At 48.3% G+C, this 22,630-nt stretch overlaps 1 protein-coding gene across 23 annotated transcripts in view; it reads right to left on the bottom strand.

Moving 5' to 3' along the window:
• Window positions 1-22,630, bottom strand: part of LOC108710689 (pleckstrin homology domain-containing family A member 5) — a 74,580-nt gene that overhangs the window by 10,156 nt on the left and 41,794 nt on the right. For 6 of the 23 annotated variants that reach the window (XM_041585732.1, XM_041585734.1, XM_041585743.1 and 3 more), the window contains 11 exons: window positions 22,315-22,429; window positions 14,237-14,341; window positions 10,287-10,359; window positions 9,794-9,894; window positions 7,393-7,508; window positions 6,578-7,003; window positions 6,024-6,495; window positions 3,571-3,654; window positions 3,141-3,257; window positions 2,303-2,356; window positions 1,031-1,111 (listed from right to left, as the gene is read on the bottom strand). In XM_041585732.1, coding sequence (XP_041441666.1) covers window positions 1,031-1,111; window positions 2,303-2,356; window positions 3,141-3,257; window positions 3,571-3,654; window positions 6,024-6,495; window positions 6,578-7,003; window positions 7,393-7,508; window positions 9,794-9,894; window positions 10,287-10,359; window positions 14,237-14,341; window positions 22,315-22,429 — 1,744 coding nt within the window. The other 17 variants (XM_041585733.1, XM_041585735.1, XM_041585737.1 and 14 more) reach the window with 17 other exon arrangements.

Raw genomic sequence — 22,630 nt, 5'->3', positions numbered from 1 at the left:
GTGAATTTCCCTTACAAATACCCACAAGGCCCAGCTAATACAGGCTGTGTTCCTCCCCATGGTACCAAAACACAGGCCCATTTCCCATGGTCACAGGAGACATAGGAAGGACACAGTGAGTTTTGTGTTACACCCCCTTCCAACTGGGAGGCAATGGACTCACTGTGAATATGTGGCACCTCCATCCAGTCACGTGACAAAGCAGAGAGGCACATGGGGGAGGGGCTCACATGGGGGAGGAGCTCATGCAAATGAACAGTAAAGCAAAGCATGGACTGAACTGAATGCAGGTAGAGAGACGTGGGGGTGTGGCCGGGGGAGGGGCACAGTGAAACTGTTGCCATGTAAACCACCTGTTGGTTGGTCAGAGAGGGCCAATAGGATATTTGCTTTATGTCTGGGGAAGCTTGTGACAAATACTCCGTTGCTAAGAGGAAGAAGACACTAAATATCCCGTTGCTAAGAGGAAGCAGACACTAAATAGGCGACATGTCAGGGAGCCAGAGGCAATAGCGCGTGGGGCAACAGGTAAAGTACTCAGACACCAATAATAATAAAAATATAATTATAGCAATAGCACCCCCAGAGGTCACATGTTGCACATCAGGTCACCAGCTCAGCCGAGATTCAATCCTGATTGGTTCGTTAGCACATAATATTGGAGTAGCTGTACAGAGAGCAGATGATTCTGCAGCTGATTGGCCGTTTCCAAAGCACTTGGGAGTTTTAGTAATGGGAGGAGCTGCCATTGGCTTTGCACACAGGACATGAGACTCACTGCTGATGGGTTAGACGTTCAGATACAAAGCTGCTCATCACTCAAACTGCTCTGAGACTGGCTCTGCTGCTGCTCTCCATAGGCCAGCTCCATGCTGTGGGGGGCAATGCGAGAAGCCATGCTCACGAGCACACAGCCATTGGCAAGACACATAAGAGAGGGATGAATGTGGGTGTATGAGGGGTCCAAACATAAGCCAGCAGCCAGGCATTGGCACATGATTAGGGAAAGGGACTGGGCCCAGGAGCTTACTTGTTGGAACAGCTGAGGTCTAAGCGCTGAGTTCTCAATCATGGTGTGAACCATAGTGATTAAAGGCTCATTCTCTTTCATCTGGTGCAGATAAGGAGGAGCACAGGGTAAAGTCAGTAGGGCACAACTACCCTGGCACAGTTACCCTGGCACAGTTACCCTGGCATTATATCAGTATGGCACCGTTACCCTGGCATTATATCAGTATGGCACAGTTACCCTGGCATTATATCAGTATGGCACCGTTACCCTGGCATTATATCAGTATGGCACAGTTACCCTGGCATTATATCAGTATGGCACCGTTACCCTGGCATTATATCAGTATGGCACAGTTACCCTGGCATTATATCAGTATGGCACAGTTACCCTGGCATTATATCAGTATGGCACAGTTACCCTGGCATTATATCAGTATGGCACAGTTACCCTGGCATTATATCAGTATGGCACCGTTACCCTGGCATTATATCAGTATGGCACAGTTACCCTGGCATTATATCAGTATGGCACAGTTACCCTGGCATTATATCAGTATGGCACAGTTACCCTGGCATTATATCAGTATGGCACAGTTACCCTGGCATTATATCAGTATGGCACCGTTACCCTGGCATTATATCAGTAGGGTGGAATAAAGATAAAGGAAGAGGGTATTACCCCTGAGGCAGTAGTTGGCAATATCACAGAACTAACACAGAACACCAAACTTTTAGGCCCATGGCCGAGTAAATCTCCCATGAGCATTGGTAAATGAAGACTAAGAAGCACAGCATACTGGGTAACCCGACCTGATCCATTGGAGTTTAGAGCCCATGTGATGCAGTGTGTCCATATGTATGCGCAGGACTGGGCACCCTGTCTCAGAGAGATGCTGCACACACATTAAATGACAGTCTGTATCTAGCTGTGATTGGCTACTGGGCCTCTGTCATGTTGCCATAGTAACTGGGCATTCTGGGTAACTAGAACGCTGTTATTGGCCTGGCAGGTTTGTTGGCATATCAGCGCTAATGTGCCAGGCCTCATACTATGAAGGGGCCACTGCACTGATTCTCCTATATTTATATAGCGCCAACATATTCAGCAGCGCTGTGTACATCATTCCTATCAGTCCCTGCCCCAGTGAGCTTACACTCTTAACTGCTCTATCACACTCACAAGTAGAAGGACTAATAAAGCTGCCTGTATGATTCTGAGAGTAACATACACCCTCTTGCACACACACACACACAAAGCCACACACAGCAGCCAATCACAGGCAGTGCCCACCTGCTGGTCCACATAGATGAGGTTCCGCTGGAGATGGTGGGAGAGGATCTCATTCTAGCGCAGCATTAGGGAACAGAGCACAGAGAATCCGTAAGAGAGAAAAGACCGTTTGCTACATTCATTCACTCTTGTTTGTGCTACAATTGTGAGTATGGAGAACCAGCAGTGCAGAGGCAGGTTACATGGTTTCTAATGGGGATCAAACTGAAAATGAACAATGGCACCAGTGTCTCTTCATCCACCCTGGATAAACCTTGCCCAGTGCCAACAGCACAACAAGGGAGGATCATTCCCATCAGTAAAATAAACATTTACTAAGGAATCAGCCCCAAATCCAATCAGAGGCCAAGACTCTGGTCAATACGAGACGTGACTGGGCACAGAAGGAGACGCTGGCATGAGGGTGATGGATGGCACGGGTCTTGTACAACTACGAACCCTTTGAGGGACAATGGACTGAACTGGCTGGAGATAATGCGAGTAAAGGGGAACTCACCCCAATGTTTTAGTTACCACAGAAATGAAGTGCAATGCAGCGGCTCAGGGTGAGGCTACTGGGACTATTAGGGCAACTGATCCCTGGGGCAAAGCTGCCATTGGCCCCTCATTTAAGCAGTGTCTAGCCCCAAGGGCTTACAGTTAGGTTTTGCTTGTAACAATAACAAGACATTTCCACTGACTGGCCCATTTGTATGTAATACTGTGTAGCAACGGGCAAACTCGGCTGCCCCCAGAGATACCAGGGACCAGCGGGTGCCATCCAGTGACAAAGGCTTCATGGAAACTCAGGAAGATGGAAGGGATTGATGAGGTGACATTTCTATTATTCATTTCTGACCTTGGGACTGCAGAAGGATTTGAGTCGCATGAGCTGTGCCAGTGTATATTCCCGAATACTGCCCAGCTCTGCCTGCTGTCTCCTCAGCTTGATCAGCATCAGGGTCAGTTCCTCCAGCTGCACCCAAACGACACCCACAGTCAATGGGACCCCACAATCCTGCAGCAAAGACCCTCACACAACTGGGAACACTAGTGAACCCCCACATACCCACTGCACTGGGACCATGCATGTATATATATATATATACACAGTATATATATATATATATATGCTCAGGGTCTGCTTATCACTAGGCCCATGTTGTAGCTTTACCATTTTATACCGCTACTTTCCTCAAACCCCATGTGCGGCTCCCCCCAAATCACAGTGAGAGTCAGACAGGCAGCAAATCAGAAGTCTCATTATTAGGAATGGAAGAATCACTCACAGTTTTGCCTTGAAGACCCTGCGGGGTAACGGGATGTAGGTTGACTCCTGCTGGCAGGGACCTCCTGTCGGGCACAAAGGCATGCTATGGAAACACAAGATGGCATCTGTGGTTAGACAGCTGGCACATCCATGCAGAGTATTTGTCTCTATTAGTGGCTCGGCCGGGCACAGACGCATTTACATTGGCACACTATGGGCACAGTTCATGTGTTAGATAAATGGAAATCTATCATAGATTTTACACCTGGTACTGCAGCCACTCACTTACTGATATGGTTACATGGGGCCCCAGGATTGTACAGTCTCGATAATGATGATGATAATAATAATAAGACATTGAGACTGCATGAAGCTGGCAACATAACGGCTGCAGTTCTATAGACTGGCAAGGCTGCCATGTTTATTTCTAAAGGAGAAGCAGGCTGGCAGCCATGTTTATTTCTAAAGGAGACGCAAGGAAGCAGCCATGTTTATTTCTAAAGGAGACGCAAGGAGGCAGCCATGTTTATTTCTAAAGGAGAGGCAAGACAGCAGCCATGTTTATTTCTAAAGGAGAGGCAAGGAGGCAGCCATTTTTATTTCTAAAGGAGAGGCAAGACAGCAGCCATGTTTATTTCTAAAGGAGAGGCAAGGAGGCAGCCATTTTTATTTCTAAAAGAGAGGCAAGGAGGCAGCCATGTTTATTTCTAAATGAGATGCAGGGCGGCAGCCATGTTTATTTCTAAATGAGAAGCAAGGCAGCAGCCATGTTTACTTCTAAAGGAGAGGCAGGACGGCAGCCATATTTATTTCTAAAGGAGAGGCAGGACGGCAGCCATGTTTATTTCTAAAGGAGAGGCAGGATGGCAGCCATATTTATTTCTAAAGGAGAGGCAGGACGGCAGCCATGTTTATTTCTAAAGGAGAGGCAGGACAGCAGCCATGTTTATTTCTAAAGGAGAGGCAGGACGGCAGCCATATTTATTTCTAAAGGAGAGGCAAGGAGGCAGCCATGTTTATTTCTACATGAGAAGCAGGGTGGCAGCCATGTTTATTTCTAAAGGAAAAGCAAGGCGCAGCCATGTTTATTTATAAAGGAGAGGCAAGGAGGCAGCCATCTTTATTTCTAATGGAGAGGCAAGACAGCAGCCATGTTTATTTCTAAAGTAGAGGCAAAGCAGCAGCCATGTTTACTTCTAAATGAGAGGCAGGACGGCAGCCATGTTTATTTCTAAAGGAGAGGCAAGACAGCTGCCATGTTTATTTCTAAAGGAGAAGCAAGGCGGCAGCCATGTTTATTTCTAAAGGAGAGGCAAGGCAGCAGCCATGTTTATTTCTAAATGAGAAGCAAGGCGGCAGCCATGTTTATTTCTAAAGGAGAGGCAAGGAGGCAGCCATGTTTATTTCTAAAGAAGAGGCAAGGCAGCAGCCATGTTTATTTCTAAATGAGAAGCAAGGCGGCAGCCATGTTTATTTCTAAAGGAGAGGCAAGGAGGCAGCCATGTTTATTTCTAAAGGAGAGGCAAGGAGGCAGCCATGTTTATTTCTAAATGAGAAGCAAGGCGCAGCCATGTTTATTTCTAAAGGAGAGGCAAGGAGGCAGCCATGTTTATTTCTAAAGGAGAAGCAAGACAGCAGCCATGTTTATTTCTAAAGGAGAGGCAAGGAGGCAGCCATGTTTATTTCTAAAGGAGAGGCAAGGAGGCAGCCATGTTTATTTCTAAATGAGAAGCAAGGCAGCAGCCATGTTTACTTCTAAAGGAGAGGCAGGACGGCAGCCATATTTATTTCTAAAGGAGAGGCAGGACAGCAGCCATGTTTATTTCTAAAGGAGAGGCAGGACGGCAGCCATATTTATTTCTAAAGGAGAGGCAAGGAAGCAGCCATGTTTATTTCTAAAGGAGAGGCAGGACGGCAGCCATGTTTATTTCTAAAGGAGAGGCAAGGAGGCAGCCATGTTTATTTCTAAATGAGAAGCAGGGTGGCAGCCATGTTTATTTCTAAAGGAAAAGCAAGGCGCAGCCATGTTTATTTATAAAGGAGAGGCAAGGAGGCAGCCATGTTTATTTCTAATGGAGAGGCAAGACAGCAGCCATGTTTATTTCTAAAGTAGAGGCAAAGCGGCAGCCATGTTTACTTCTAAATGAGAGGCAGGACGGCAGCCATGTTTATTTCTAAAGGAGAGGCAAGACAGCTGCCATGTTTATTTCTAAAGGAGAAGTAAGGCGGCAGCCATGTTTATTTCTAAAGGAGAGGCAAGGAGGCAGCCATGTTTATTTCTAAAGGAGAGGCAAGGCAGCAGCCATGTTTATTTCTAAAGGAGAAGCAAGGCGGCAGCCATGTTTATTTCTAAATGAGAGGCAAGACAGCTGCCATGTTTATTTCTAAAGGAGAGGCAAGGCAGCAGCCATGTTTGGAAAGCCCAGAAGAAGAGAGAATTAACCCCTGAGGGGCAGATGAGGAGACCGTTACCTTATTAGAGAAAGCCTTGTGCCTGCGGTCAATAGTAATGTCCCCAATCTGCACGGGTGAGGAGACCTCTGACCTGTAGGAGCGATGGGGCGAATACGTGTGGTACCCAGAGATGGAGCCGTGGGAAGGAGACATGGGAATGGACTGTAACGTCTGGTCGGATATGTGGATCATGGTTTTGGGGCTGGTGAGGGATCCGTGTCGGCGAATAGTGGTCTGTTTGTTGTAGAACTGCCTCTGCTGCCACTCGTACAACTGCCACATGGTATCATCCCGAATGGATCTCCTCTTCTCCTCGCCAGTCACATTCATGGACCCCAAGCTCTGCTCGTATCCGGTGGTGCTGCACAGGCTCTCTGGCCGGGCTTTAGGTTGCCGCGGGAGAGTCTGGTAGCCTTCTGGGTAACGTGGCAGTGTCTGCATGTGGTGGCTGGGCATATTTCTGGGCAACGTCTGATAGGACATTACACTGCAGGGAAACAAAATGGACTTTCTGTTATTGCTTCCCCCCTGGCACCATATAAAGCACATTGTGGATTAAAGGCAACACTTACCCTCTCGACTCGCCCTCGAACTCCTTATCTCTCTGGGCTCGGATCCACTGTCCCAACTGCAACAGTGAATTAGTTCTCTGCATGATCCGCTCGGGTTCCATGTTGCCCGTGACAGTTGTGTGCGGGTCAGCAGAGTCCGGCTCAGAGAAATGGTGGTCAGGTCCATTAATGTGTGCTGAGCGGTACTGGACTGTGTGCAGGGTCTCATAGTCCGACATGCCCGGCCTCCCACTGGTTATTTTGGTTAAGGGCTTCTCGCCCTGCTGGAACCCGTATTTCTGCGCCTCCAGGGACTTCTTCCCCACAAGTCTGCTCAGCTCTGTGTTTCTCTGGTTATTGTTGGCTTCCGGCCTGATCAGCAGCCTGTGATTTGCAACGTGGTTCAGTTCTGGGGGGGCAACTTTCTCACACTTGATCGGTTCCACCCTGCACAACAAAACAGGAGGTACAAATAAGGTTAACCCAAAATCAAGCCCCCCTTAAAGAAGCTTTGCCGCAGGAGGAGGCGATACAGCTGGGGTGAACATTAGGAAGAAACGAGTGAGGCTCTATTTATACAGAATTAACCCAATGTGGGGAGCCGTACCCCGAGGCACATAGTTATGGTGACTGTGGTGACAAATGTGGTGAGACTTGTGTCTCGTATGTCTTTAAATTCAGGGGCACCACAAACATCCCAGAATATTTCCCAGAGAAATCCCATGGCAGGGGCAGGGGGAGCTGTAGCAGATATAATGGCCCGGATCTCACACACAGGATTGGGGTCACACGGGTCTGTTGTGGTTGGTAGGGGTGGCACCTGGGGGGCAGTGTACCTGTTTGCAGGCTTTGAGTGCACAAGTGATGCATCGGTCATGGCTCTCATCCACAGCTCCATTTCTTTGGCAGAGTCTGAGCAGAAATAATAGGTCCTCATGTTGGAGTGGGCTGCCTGATTGGAAATGACATTTCATCATTGTAACAAACTAACATGTGTCTGCAAAAGAGAAAAAACATCACATAAAAAAAGAGAGAATGGAACAGTCACGCAACAGTCTAATCCCAGCAGCATGCCCATGTATGTGCTCCCAGAGTCTAATCCCAGCAGTATGCCCATGTATATACCCCCAGAGTCTAATCCCAGCAGCATGCCCATGTATATACCCCCAGAGTCTAATCCCAGCAGCATGCCCACGTATGTGCCCCCAGAGTCTAATCCCAGCAGCATGCCCACGTATGTGCCCCCAGAGTCTAATCCCAGTAGCATGCCCACGTATGTGCCCCCAGAGTCTAATCCCAGCAGCATGCCCATGTATATACCCCCAGAGTCTAATCCCAGCAGCATGCCCACGTATGTGCCCCGAGTCTAATCCCAGCAGCATGCCCATGTATGTGCCCCCAGAGTCTAATCCCAGCAGCATGCCCATGTATATACCCCCAGAGTCTAATCCCAGCAGCATGCCCACGTATGTGCCCCCAGAGTCTAATCCCAGCAGCATGCCCATGTATGTGCCCCCAGAGTCTAATCCCAGCAGCATGCCCATGTATGTGCCCCCAGTCTAATCCCAGCAGCATGCCCACGTATGTGCCCCCAGAGTCTAATCCCAGCGGTATGCCCATGTATATACCCCCAGAGTCTAATCCCAGCAGCATGCCCACGTATGTACCCCCAGAGTCTAATCCCAGCAGCATGCCCACGTATGTGCCCCCAGAGTCTAATCCCAGCAGCATGCCCACGTATGTACCCCCAGAGTCTAATCCCAGCAGCATGCCCACGTATGTGCCCCCAGTCTAATCCCAGCAGCATGCCCACGTATGTGCCCCCAGAGTCTAATCCCAGCAGTATGCCCATGTATATACCCCCAGATTCTAATCCCAGCAGCATGCCCACGTATGTACCCCCACAGGGTATAATCCCAGCAGCATGCCCACGTATGTGCCCCCAGAGTCTAATCCCAGAAGCATGCCCACGTATGTACCCCCAGAGTCTAATCCCAGCAGCATGCCCACGTATGTGCCCCCAGAGTCTAATCCCAGCAGCATGCCCATGTATGTGCCCCCAGTCTAATCCCAGCAGCATGCCCACGTATGTGCCCCCAGAGTCTAATCCCAGCGGTATGCCCATGTATATACCCCCAGAGTCTAATCCCAGCAGCATGCCCACGTATGTACCCCCAGAGTCTAATCCCAGCAGCATGCCCACGTATGTGCCCCCAGAGTCTAATCCCAGCAGCATGCCCACGTATGTACCCCCAGAGTCTAATCCCAGCAGCATGCCCACGTATGTGCCCCCAGTCTAATCCCAGCAGCATGCCCACGTATGTGCCCCCAGAGTCTAATCCCAGCAGCATGCCCATGTATGTGCCCCCAGAGTCTAATCCCAGCAGCATGCCCACGTATGTGCCCCCAGTCTAATCCCAGCACCATGCCCACGTATGTGCCCCCAGAGTCTAATCCCATCACCATGCCCACGTATGTGCCCCCAGAGTCTAATCCCAGCAGCATGCCCACGTATGTGCCCCCAGTCTAATCCCAGCAGCATGCCCATGTATGTGCCCCCAGTCTAATCCCAGCAGCATGCCCACGTATGTGCCCCCAGAGTCTAATCCCATCACCATGCCCACGTATGTGCCCCCAGAGTCTAATCCCAGCAGCATGCCCACGTATGTGCCCCCAGTCTAATCCCAGCAGCATGCCCATGTATGTGCCCCCAGTCTAATCCCAGCAGCATGCCCACGTATGTGCCCCCAGAGTCTAATCCCAGCAGCATGCCCACGTATGTGCCCCCAGTCTAATCCCAGCACCATGCCCACGTATGTGCCCCCAGAGTCTAATATCAGCCAATCAGAGTGGCTCAGATAGAACAGAGTGCAGCAATGGGGTGTGGGGGTAACACTGGGGGGGGGGGAATACATAGGGAACGGACTGTACTCACCTTGTATATTTGCAGAGGAGCAGATTAACCTGGATGAAGCTCTCAGCACATAAGGGAAGAAGGGGATCGGGGGGGGGGGAGGAAGATATTTTAAGGATTATTAGGAAATGTATAAGTCATTACAAACTGTTAATTATCATCCACAGTATTCTGCCCCCCAACAGCAGAGCCCCTTTAACTGTCCCCAGGGGAGAAGCAAAGCCATAGTAACTGGGACCCCCAGTTCTGGATATGGAACCCCACAACCTGCCTTAGGAAACTGCGTGGCCCTTATTATAATACAGACTGTCCCACTGACTCACCTTGAAGGCAAACGAGCGGTTAATGTGATCCTCGGGGGTTATCATACATATGTGAAAGCTGGGCAGGAGAATGCTCCCCAGTACCCCCTCTTCCTTCTCATCTGCCAAAGCAAAAAGAGTGGGTGAGAGAAGCAGCGGCCAATGCCCCCAGCACACATTTCTAATAATACCAGCCCGGGCCAATTGCTGGGAGAATGGGGGTGAGAGGTTGGCACCAACCAAACCAGGGGGAGAGGGGAGCACAGGGTAATTTGGGAAGTACCACCACACACTAATTGAAGGGGTGTCCCCGCAGTTCTATTTACAGGAAATAATAATGTAAATGAGACAGAAGCTGTCGTTAGGAATCAGCCAATCACAGGGCTTCGGACTCTCGGTTAAACCACAAGATGTTCAGCTCTGCAGTCACTTTAACTAGAAAGGCCAAAGGGCAGAAGGGCTGGAACCTGCAATTGTTTCTGAGCATTTGGGCCGAGACAGACGCAACACTCACCTCTGTAATAGAACAGACACAGGTCCGACAGCACAAACCAGCGCTTCTTCCACAGCTTCATGCCTGAGTTAGCCTGTAATGTACAGATCCACCGACAATCATGTGTCATGTATGTACTGCACCCGCCTACTGACACACCCACCTACTGACACACCCACCCGCCTACTGACACACCCACCCACTGACACACCCATCCGCCTACTGACACACCCACACCTAACTATTTTATCATTATTAAATATACCTTCTGACACACCCACCTACTGACACACCCACCTACTGACACACCCACCCACTGACACACCACCTGCCTACTGACACACCTACCCGCCTACTGGCACATCCACCCACCCACTAACACACCCACCCACCTACTGACACACCTACCCGCCTACTGCCACATCCACCCACCCACTAACACACCCACCCACCTACTGACACACCTACCCGCCTACTGCCACATCCACCCACCCACTAACACACCCACCCACCTACTGACACACCTACCCGCCTACTGCCACATCCACCCACCCACTAACACACCCACCCACCTACTGACACACCTACCCGCCTACTGCCACATCCACCCACCCACTAACACACCCACCCACCTACTGACACACCTACCGCCTACTGCCACATCCACCCACCCACTAACACACCCACCCACCTACTGACACACCTACCCGCCTACTGCCACATCCACCCACTGACACACCTACCCGCCTACTGCCACATCCACCCACCCACTAACACACCCATCCACCTACTGACACACCCACCCGCCTACTGACACACCCACTCGCCTACTGACACACTCATATGCCTACTGACACACCCACCTACCTACTGACACCCCCCCGCCTACTGACACCCCCCACCTACTGGCACACCCACCCGCCCACTGACAAACCCACCCGCCTACTGACACACACACACCCACCTACTGACACACCCACCCACCTACTGTCCCGATGACCTGGGTGTATATACCCCAGGCCCCAGGCTTCTAGGCTTGCACAAACTTTTTTCGATGCATAAAGGTTTAGGGAAAAACTGTACTCCCCAAAGTAGACGAGTGGCCTGGGTGCATCGCCCGACCCCGTAGCTGATGTGCATTCAAAACCAAAAAATTGGTCCGCTCGTAGGGTAAAATCGTTCAAGTTTATTTCAGCAGGTTAAAAACATCACAATCCTGATCCGTTTCGTATCAAAGATGAGGTGTCATAACTATGTATCTTTGCTGCGAAACGCATCAGGATTGTGATGTTTTCAACCTGCTGAAATAAATTTGAACAATTTTACCCTAGGAGTGTACTACGAGAGCTTGCTAATCTTTTGGTTTTGAACACCTACCTACCTGTCAGTATCTATGTGTAAATCCACTCGCACTACCAGAGACAATGGTCCATTTGGAGCCTCTATCCCCTGCTGGTATATTCAGTATAATGACCCAGGGTGGCTATTCACATGCCATCTGTATCACAGGCAATGGCAGGACAATAGTACAGAAGGGCAGAGATATCATGGCACAGAGGAAGATACCAGGCCAGTGGTACCAGGGGCCCATTGTATAAGTAGCAGGGAGTTGCTGTATCACTTGCTGCATCTCTACTTACTTGTGTTTCACACTTACACAATCATCTCACATTAACACGCCTGGTAGTCAGACCACTCATTAGCACTAGCGCTCGCTCTCAACAAACTCACAATGTGACAGGGAGCACAAGAAACCCCTTTCTATTTTATTAACCTGCTGACTGCCAGCTGTAAGACTCACTGCCTGTTCCCACAGCCACCAGCACAATGGCACCACCTTCCCTTTGTCTCACAGGCTCCATATCTCCTCCCAAGGCTCCCATACTACAACTGCCTTAACCATGCACATCATGTGTCTTCTCAATGGTTCCTGTAGGACTGTGAGTCCCTCTGTGGCCCTGTAACAAGGAATCTATGGTTCCTGTAGGACTGTTAGTCCCTCCGTGGCCCTGTAATAAAGAATCTATGGTTCCTGTAGGACTACAAGTTCCCAATGTTGTTACCCTGTAGTTCCTGTAGGACTAGGAGTCCCTCTTTGGCCCTGTAATAAAGAAACTATGGTTCATGTAGGTCAGTGAGTCCCTCTGTGGCCCTGTAACAAGGAATCTATGGTTCCTGTAGGACTGTGAGTCCCTCTGTGGCCCTGTAATAAAGAATCTATGGTTCCTGTAGGACTGTGAGTCCCTCTGTGGCCCTGTAATAAAGAATCTATGGTTCCTGTAGGACTGTTAGTCCCTCTGTGGCCCTGTAATAAAGAATCTATGGTTCCTGTAGGACTGTGAGTCCCTCTGTGGCCCTGTAATAAAGAATCTATGGTTCCTGTAGGACTGTTAGTCCCTCTGTGGCCCTGTAACAAGGAATCTATGGTTCCTGTAGGACTGTTAGTCCCTCTGTGGCCCTGTAATAAAGAATCTATGGTTCCTGTAGGACTGTGAGTCCCTCTGTGGCCCTGTAATAAAGAATCTATGGTTCCTGTAGGACTGTGAGTCCCTCTGTGGCCCTGTAACAAGGAATCTATGGTTCCTGTAGGACTGTTAGTCCCTCTGTGGCCCTGTAATAAAGAATCTATGGTTCCTGTACGACTGTTAGTCCCCCTGTGGCCCTGTAATAAAGAATCTATGGTTCCTGTAGGACTGTTAGTCCCTCTGTGGCCCTGTAATAAAGAATCTATGTTTCCTGTAGGACTACAAGTTCCCATTGTTACCCGGTAGTTCCTGTAGGACTAGGAGTCCCTCTGTGGCCCTGTAACATGGAATCTATGGTTCCTGTAGGACTGTAAGTACTTCTGTGGCCCTGCAACAAGGAATCTATGGTTCCTGTAGGACTGTGAGTCCCTCTGTGGCCCTGTAATAAAGAATCTATGGTTCCTGTAGGACTGTGAGTCCCTCTGTGGCCCTGTAACAAGGAATCTATGGTTCCTGTAGGACTGTTAGTCCCTCTGTGGCCCTGTAATAAAGAATCTATGGTTCCTGTACGACTGTTAGTCCCTCTGTGGCCCTGTAATAAAGAATCTATGGTTCCTGTAGGACTGTTAGTCCCTCTGTGGCCCTGTAATAAAGAATCTATGTTTCCTGTAGGACTACAAGTTCCCATTGTTACCCGGTAGTTCCTGTAGGACTAGGAGTCCCTCTGTGGCCCTGTAACATGGAATCTATGGTTCCTGTAGGACTGTAAGTACTTCTGTGGCCCTGCAACAAGGAATCTATGGTTCCTGTAGGACTGTGAGTCCCTCTGTGGCCCTGTAATGGGGAATCTATGGTTCCTGTAGGACTACAAGTTCCCATTGTTACCCTGTAGTTCCTGTAGGACTAGGAGTCCCTCTGTGGCCCTGTAGCAGAAGTATCTGGAGGAGTATTAGTTAGTGAATTACTAGCAGAGATTCTATAGCTTCTGTAAGACAATTTCTTCAGGTTTCTGCACTGAACCCATAATTTCCCATCAGCCAATTACCACCTCTGCTTCTCTAGCAGGTACAATATGGCTTCCCACTGCTTCTATTGCATAACCTGCTGTTTCCCATCTTGCCTTTCTTTTCACTTCCTACATGGGGGCGAGTTGCACAGAAGCCGCTTTCCTCTAATCTAAAGCTTTAAATGGTTTTTACATTTTTTGTACATGAAGGTAGGCAATTGCCTTTAGTCCTTCACAAAGTGTGACGCACATAAAAGTGCTGGCAGAAAACTGATTTCCATTTATTCTAACAACAATAGTAATTGCTATAGACAAGAGAGTGGAACGCCACACTTTGGCAACATGGCAGCCCCAGAGATACAGGGGTGGCAGAGGCAGCTCTGATGTTGCCAGTGCAGAATGGGGGGAAATAGAGCCAATCCAATGGAACGTGCAGCCTACACTGACCTGCCAATCCCTAATCTGACTCTCCAACGAGTGCCCATCTGGATGCCACATACCTTCTTGTAAAGCCAGCCACGCATTGCCACAGGAGCATTTGGATTCCGCTTTATAGAGTTTGACCTTTTGCCGAAATTGTGGATTTTTCCTGAAGATCTGGATGACTAAAGATAGAGATAAAGTCGACAATAAGTACTATATAGGGTCAAGTGCATTTTGGAACAATATTTTTAATTATATTCATGAAATGTGTTCAAAACAGGGTCAGCCAAGACCACCAAGCCCTTTACTACTCCTCATACACCTGAGCTGTGCACACTATGCAGGGCTGGCCCAAGAGTTTTCATAGCTAAAGAATAACCAGTTGGCTCACACAGGCAATGGAAACATGCTATTTACCAAGATACATGACAACTACAGGACAATGGACACAAGATCTTTCAAGTTCTGCCTGGTGCAGGAAGCTACATCTCAAGATCTACCTCAGCATGAAAATGTGGACTCATAAATCTTCCCAGTAAAGGAGGTTAGATCCTAAGATGCCCCCAGTGCTTGGAGCTAGACCCTTAAGTCTTCCAGTGCAGGTGGCTAGACCAAAAGATCTTACCATCAACCTAGACCTAACATCTTCCTAGTAGAGGTGGCAAGACCCAATGATCTTCTCAGTGCATGTGCCTTGACCTAAGCTCTTCCCAGTGCAGGTGGATAGACACAAAGAGTTCCAAAGTGCACGAATCTAGATGCAACATCTTTGAAGGTGATGAGACCCACATATATCCCCAGTGCATGAGCCTAGACATAAGCTCTTCTCAGTGTAGGTGGCTACACCCAAAAATATTTCCCCAGTACATGAGCCTAGACATAAGCTCTTCTCAGTGTAGGTGGCCAGACCCAAAAATATTTCCCCAGTACATGAGGCTAGACATAAGCTCTTCTCAGTGTAGGTGGCTACACCCAAAAATATTTCCCCAGTAAATGAGCTTAGACATAAGCTCTTCTCAGTGTAATCAAATCAGTGCAGAAGGTTAGACCCAAGATCTCCCCAGCAATGGAGACTAAATACCAGGATCCTCCCAGAATGCACTTCCCAGTACAATCTGTCAGCAACATTCTGTCCCAGGACCAGGGAATAGATTATTCTGTGTTTTTGGAAAGCCGCAGGGAGTGGATTTCTTGGCTGTGTTGAAACCACAGAATTTTAATAATTCAAGCTGCTGTTCTGAGACTCCCCCAAAATCCCAGTTTCATGTTCGCAAACAGTTAATTATCTGTAGTGGAATGTAAAATACATGAGATATTGCTGAGTGTACAGCTCCTCATAGCTCAGCACAGGCCCAGTGATTTTGGGATAGGGATGTATTTGTGTCACGATTCCATTTTGCCTGGAAATGGGAGTCTCAGAGGAGCTTGTCTATGTTGTGAGGTACCAGGATCCTTCCAGAATACAGATCAGCAGCAGGCCAAATACAAAGCAGCAGAGAGAGGGAGACAGACAGAGATGCATCTGACAGTTGCAGTTTGGGTTGTGGAACAATTTTCACTCCATGTTGTCACACAGAACAGAGAGAGAAAGTGATTGCTGGATCTTCGGGTAGAAGAGTCAGTGGCGAAGCTTCTCACTATGATGGATCAGATGGATGGAGGCTTCAAACACCATTAAAGCTCCTGCTCCCTCACACACTCACTCACACTCACACACACTCACACACACACTCACACGCATTTAATGATCTGCCTCCACTTCACACATTCTCTGCATCTCCCTCTAAAAGTCATTAGGAGTGGAGCCCAAGAAGCTGTCAGGGGTTCTTACCAGATCCTAAAAATCACTCACAGCAGCCAATCTACGTGCACCCATGGGCCCATAAGCAAGAACACTGAAACACTTCCCAAAAATACCCTGGGGAGGAGGGATTAACCCCAGGGAGGGTAACAAAGGGTGGTGAGAAGAGAACAGCAAAAGTAATGTCTAGAATTGTGCTTGGAGACTGCAGGGAATATCGGAGACACGGGGAAGAGCTTGGAGATTGTAGGGAATAATATCGGAGACACTAGGAAGAGCTTGGAGACTGTAGGGAATACTATCGGAGACACAGGGAAGAGCTTGGAGACTGCAGGAAATATCGGAGACACGGGGAAGAGCTTGGAGACTGTAGGGAATAATGTCAGAGACACGGGGAAGAGCTTGGAGACTGTGGAGAAAAATATCGGAGACACAGGAAAGAGCTTGGAGACTGTAGGGAATAATATCGGAGACACAGGGAAGAGCTTGGAGACTGTGGAGAAGAATATCGGAGACACAGGGAAGAGCTTGGAGACTGTAGGGAATAATATCGGAGACACAGGGAAGAGCTTGGAGACTGTGGAGAAGAATATCGGAGACACAGGGAAGAGCTTGGAGACTGTAGGGAATAATATCCGGAGACACAGGGAAGAGCTTGGAGACTGTGGAGAAGAATATCAGAGACACAGGGAAGAGCTTGGAGACTGTAGGGAATAATATCGGAGACACAGGGAAGAGCTTGGAGACTGTGGAGAAGAATATCAGAGACACAGGGAAGAGCTTGGAGACTGTAGGGAATAATATCGGAGACACGGGGAAGAGCTTGGAGACTGTGGAGAAGAATATCAGAGACACAGGGAAGAGCTTGGAGACTGTGGAGAAGAATATCAGAGACACAGGGAAGAGCTTGGAGACTGTAGGGAATACTATCGGAGACACAGGGAAGAGCTTGGAGACTGCAGGAAATATCGGAGACACGGGGAAGAGCTTGGAGACTGTAGGGAATAATGTCAGAGACACGGGGAAGAGCTTGGAGACTGTGGAGAAAAATATCGGAGACACAGGAAAGAGCTTGGAGACTGTAGGGAATAATATCGGAGACACAGGGAAGAGCTTGGAGACTGTGGAGAAGAATATCGGAGACACAGGGAAGAGCTTGGAGACTGTAGGGAATAATATCGGAGACACAGGGAAGAGCTTGGAGACTGTGGAGAAGAATATCGGAGACACAGGGAAGAGCTTGGAGACTGTAGGGAATAATATCGGAGACACAGGGAAGAGCTTGGAGACTGTGGAGAAGAATATCAGAGACACAGGGAAGAGCTTGGAGACTGTAGGGAATAATATCGGAGACACAGGGAAGAGCTTGGAGACTGTGGAGAAGAATATCAGAGACACAGGGAAGAGCTTGGAGACTGTAGGGAATAATATCGGAGACACGGGGAAGAGCTTGGGAGACTGTGGAGAAGATATCAGAGACACAGGGAAGAGCTTGGAGACTGTGGAGAAGAATATCAGAGACACAGGGAAGAGCTTGGAGACTGTAGGGAATAATATCGGAGACACAGGGAAGAGCTTGGAGACTGTGGAGAAGAATATCAGAGACACAGGGAAGAGCTTGGAGACTGTGGAGAAGAATATCGGAGACACAGGGAAGAGCTTGGAGACTGTAGGGAATAATATCGGAGACACGGGAAAGAGCTTGGAGACTGTGGAGAAGAATATCGGAGACACAGGGAAGAGCTTGGAGACTGTGGAGAAGAATATCGGAGACACGGGGAAGAGCTTGGAGACTGTGGAGAAGAATATCGGAGACACAGGGAAGAGCTTGGAGACTGTAGGGAATAATATCGGAGACACGGGGAAGAGCTTGGAGACTGTGGAGAAGAATATCAGAGACACAGGGAAGAGCTTGGAGACTGTGGAGAAGAATATCGGAGACACAGGGAAGAGCTTGGAGACTGTGGAGAAGAATATCAGAGACACAGGGAAGAGCTTGGAGACTGTAGGGAATAATATCGGAGACACGGGGAAGAGCTTGGAGACTGTGGAGAAGAATATTGGAGACACAGGGAAGAGCTTGGAGACTGTAGGGAATAATATCGGAGACACGGGGAAGAGCTTGGAGACTGTGGAGAAGAATATCGGAGACACAGGGAAGAGCTTGGAGACTGTAGGGAATAATATCGGAGACACAGGGAAGAGCTTGGAGACTGCAGGGAATATCGGAGACACGGGGAAGAGCTTGGAGATTGTAGGGAATAATATCGGAGACACTAGGAAGAGCTTGGAGACTGTAGGGAATACTATCGGAGACACAGGGAAGAGCTTGGAGACTGCAGGAAATATCGGAGACACGGGGAAGAGCTTGGAGACTGTAGGGAATAATGTCAGAGACACGGGGAAGAGCTTGGAGACTGTGGAGAAAAATATCGGAGACACAGGAAAGAGCTTGGAGACTGTAGGGAATAATATCGGAGACACAGGGAAGAGCTTGGAGACTGTGGAGAAGAATATCGGAGACACAGGGAAGAGCTTGGAGACTGTAGGGAATAATATCGGAGACACAGGGAAGAGCTTGGAGACTGTGGGAGAAGAATATCGGAGACACAGGGAAGAGCTTGGAGACTGTAGGGAATAATATCGGAGACACAGGGAAGAGCTTGGAGACTGTGGAGAAGAATATCAGAGACACAGGGAAGAGCTTGGAGACTGTAGGGAATAATATCGGAGACACAGGGAAGAGCTTGGAGACTGTGGAGAAGAATATCAGAGACACAGGGAAGAGCTTGGAGACTGTAGGGAATAATATCGGAGACACGGGGAAGAGCTTGGAGACTGTGGAGAAGAATATCAGAGACACAGGGAAGAGCTTGGAGACTGTGGAGAAGAATATCAGAGACACAGGGAAGAGCTTGGAGACTGTAGGGAATAATATCGGAGACACAGGGAAGAGCTTGGAGACTGTGGAGAAGAATATCAGAGACACAGGGAAGAGCTTGGAGACTGTGGAGAAGAATATCGGAGACACAGGGAAGAGCTTGGAGACTGTAGGGAATAATATCGGAGACACGGGAAAGAGCTTGGAGACTGTGGAGAAGAATATCGGAGACACAGGGAAGAGCTTGGAGACTGTGGAGAAGAATATCGGAGACACGGGGAAGAGCTTGGAGACTGTGGAGAAGAATATCGGAGACACAGGGAAGAGCTTGGAGACTGTAGGGAATAATATCGGAGACACGGGGAAGAGCTTGGAGACTGTGGAGAAGAATATCAGAGACACAGGGAAGAGCTTGGAGACTGTGGAGAAGAATATCGGAGACACAGGGAAGAGCTTGGAGACTGTGGAGAAGAATATCAGAGACACAGGGAAGAGCTTGGAGACTGTAGGGAATAATATCGGAGACACGGGGAAGAGCTTGGAGACTGTGGAGAAGAATATTGGAGACACAGGGAAGAGCTTGGAGACTGTAGGGAATAATATCGGAGACACGGGGAAGAGCTTGGAGACTGTGGAGAAGAATATCGGAGACACAGGGAAGAGCTTGGAGACTGTAGGGAATAATATCGGAGACACGGGAAGAGCTTGGAGACTGTAGGGAATAATATCGGAGACACGGGGAAGAGCTTGGAGACAGTAGGGAATATCTGAGACACAGAGAAGAGCTTGGAGACTGTGGAGAAGAATATCGGAGACACAGGGAAGAGCTTGGAGACTGTAGGGAATAATATCGGAGACACAGGGAAGAGCTTGGAGACTGTAGGGAATAATATCGGAGACACAGGGAAGAGCTTGGAGACTGTGGGGCACAAAACCATTAAAGCAGAAATGGGCATAAAAAGCAGTAAGGTTTCCGGGATACAAGTGGGGAGAGCCTGGCACATAAAAGGGAAAATGTGGCCCCTGAATTTTCCTTCCTTCCTTCTTTTTGTGCCCCCGTTATCCCCCTCACCCCCAGATGTGGAAGGCAGGAGAAGCACTGCTGTTAATGACTGCGAGTAGCACTTAGCCTCGCACACTCCGTTCCTTTAACAAGGTTATTCTCTAGCAGATACTCGGCACGGAGAGCACAATGGCTTCTCAGCCCCCCAAGAACATGACGTTCCCTGAGCATCTGTTGTTGTGAGCACAATTAACACTGTTCTGTTCTGAATAACATATAAATATATATATATAACCCCCACGCTGCTGAGTGCTACATGAGAGAGAGGCGGCTCAGTGTATCGGAGCAAGAGAATAAAAGGCATTTGTGTGTGAGAGAGAGAAGCAGGTAACACAGGGACAATCACAATGGCAGCTCAGCCCTGAATGTTACATTGAATTACTCACCAAATATAAACACTCTGCATCCGCCTCTAACTGCAACTCACTCAGCTGCCGCTGTCATAGCAACTGATACACTTATCTACCCAAATGCCCACTCTGTCTGGGATTCCGACTAATATGGGGTATCAAGTGGTACTTATTTTCCCTTTATTCCCCTTAGAATGTAAAAGGTCCTTACTGGCCAAGCTCAGTCTTACATGAGGCTCCACTGTTCTCTCCACTATTTCCTACCATTGCCTACCTATTGTGGCATCACTCCTACTAAGATACCAATAGCCATGTGCCCTGCTATCACTGGAGACAGAGCCTGAAATTACAGAGATCTTACATAATATACCAGCATAGGTATTCCCCTGTACTAAGCACAATTCAGCAGGAACAGTCCCTAAGTTTGCTCATAGTCTGTACAGAGATATCCCATAAAACTATGGTACATAGGTATTCCACTGTACTAAGCACAATTCAGCAGGAACAGTCCCCTAAGTTTGCTCATAGTCTGTACAGAGAGATCCCATAAAACTATGGTACATAGGTATTCCCTGTACTAAGCACAATTCAGCAGGAACAGCCCCTAAGTTTGCTCATAGTCTGTACAGAGAGATCCCATAAAACTATGGCAGTATAGGTATTCCCTGTACTAAGCACAATTCAGCAGGAACAGTCCCTAAGTTTGCTCATAGTCTGTACAGAGAGATCCCATAAAACTATGGTACATAGGTATTCCCTGTACTAAGCACAATTCAGCAGGAACAGTCCCTAAGTTTGCTCATAGTCTGTACAGAGAGATCCCATAAAACTATGGTACATAGGTATTCCCTGTACTAAGCACAATTCAGCAGGAACAGTCCCTAAGTTTGCTCATAGTCTGTACAGAGAGATCCCATAAAACTATGGTACATAGGTATTCCCTGTACTAAGCACAATTCAGCAGGAACAGTCCCCTAAGTTTGCTCATAGTCTGTACAGAGAGATCCCATAAAACTATGGCAGCATAGGTATTCCCTGTACTAAGCACAATTCAGCAGGAACAGTCCCTAAGTTTGCTCATAGTCTGTACAGAGAGATCCCATAAAACTATGGCAGCATAGGTATTCCCTGTACTAAGCACAATTCAGCAGGAACAGTCCCTAAGTTTGCTCATAGTCTGTACAGAGAGATCCCATAAAACTATGGCACATAGGTATTCCCTGTACTAAGCACAATTCAGCAGGAACAGTCCCCTAAGTTTGCTCATAGTCTGTACAGAGAGATCCCATAAAACTATGGCACATAGGTATTCCCCTGTACTAAGCACAATTCAGCAGGAACAGTCCCTAAGTTTGCTCATAGTCTGTACAGAGAGATCCCATAAAACTATGGCAGCATAGGTATTCCCTGTACTAAGCACAATTCAGCAGGCACAGTCCCCTAAGTTTGCTCATAGTCTGTACAGAGAGATCCCATAAAACTATGGCAGCATAGGTATTCCCTGTACTAAGCACAATTCAGCAGGAACAGTCCCCTAAGTTTGCTCATAGTCTGTACAGAGAGATCCCATAAAACTATGGTACATAGGTATTCCCCTGTACTAAGCACAATTCAGCAGGAACAGTCCCTAAGTTTGCTCATAGTCTGTACAGAGAGATCCCATAAAACTATGGCAGCATAGGTATTCCCTGTACTAAGCACAATTCAGCAGGAACAGTCCCCTAAGTTTGCTCATAGTCTGTACAGAGAGATCCCATAAAACTATGGTACATAGGTATTCCCTGTACTAAGCACAATTCAGCAGGAACAGTCCCTAAGTTTGCTCATAGTCTGTACAGAGAGATCCCATAAAACTATGGCAGCATAGGTATTCCTCTGTACTAAGCACAATTCAGCAGGAACCTATTTTGGGAATAGTAGGCTTTATTAAAGTGAAGTGAACACTTGTGGATACATGGAACTTCTTGCATCATTTGTTACAGTTAATCATGAATAAGTCAATACAAGGTACATAAATAAGGGCAAGAATCCTAATGTGAGAATGAGGGGTACAGACTTACCCTAGTCAGGGGGCTGGTTGGGTTTGTGGGGTGCTGAGTGTTGCAGTTGGGCGATTCACTTGACATGCTGACTGTGCGATCTTTCTTTTCCTGAGAGGAGACGCTGGAAGGAGTCCTGTGAATAAAAATCACATCATTTAACAGCACAAAAGTGGGTCCTGCACCGGTGGGAATGTGATGCGGGTGCTGATAGGGTGGTATCTCCCCTGACTATAATGCGGGTGCTGATAGGGTGGCAACTCCCCTGACTATAATGAGGGTGCTGATAGGGTGGCAACTCCCCTGACTATAATGCGGGTGCTGATAGGGTGGCAAC

This window comes from Xenopus laevis, chromosome 3L, assembly GCF_017654675.1.
Source record: "Xenopus laevis strain J_2021 chromosome 3L, Xenopus_laevis_v10.1, whole genome shotgun sequence".
NCBI classification, from domain to species: Eukaryota; Metazoa; Chordata; class Amphibia; order Anura; family Pipidae; genus Xenopus; species Xenopus laevis.
Note: the sequence above shows the minus strand (reverse complement) of the source record. Positions and strands in the feature narration are given on the sequence as shown.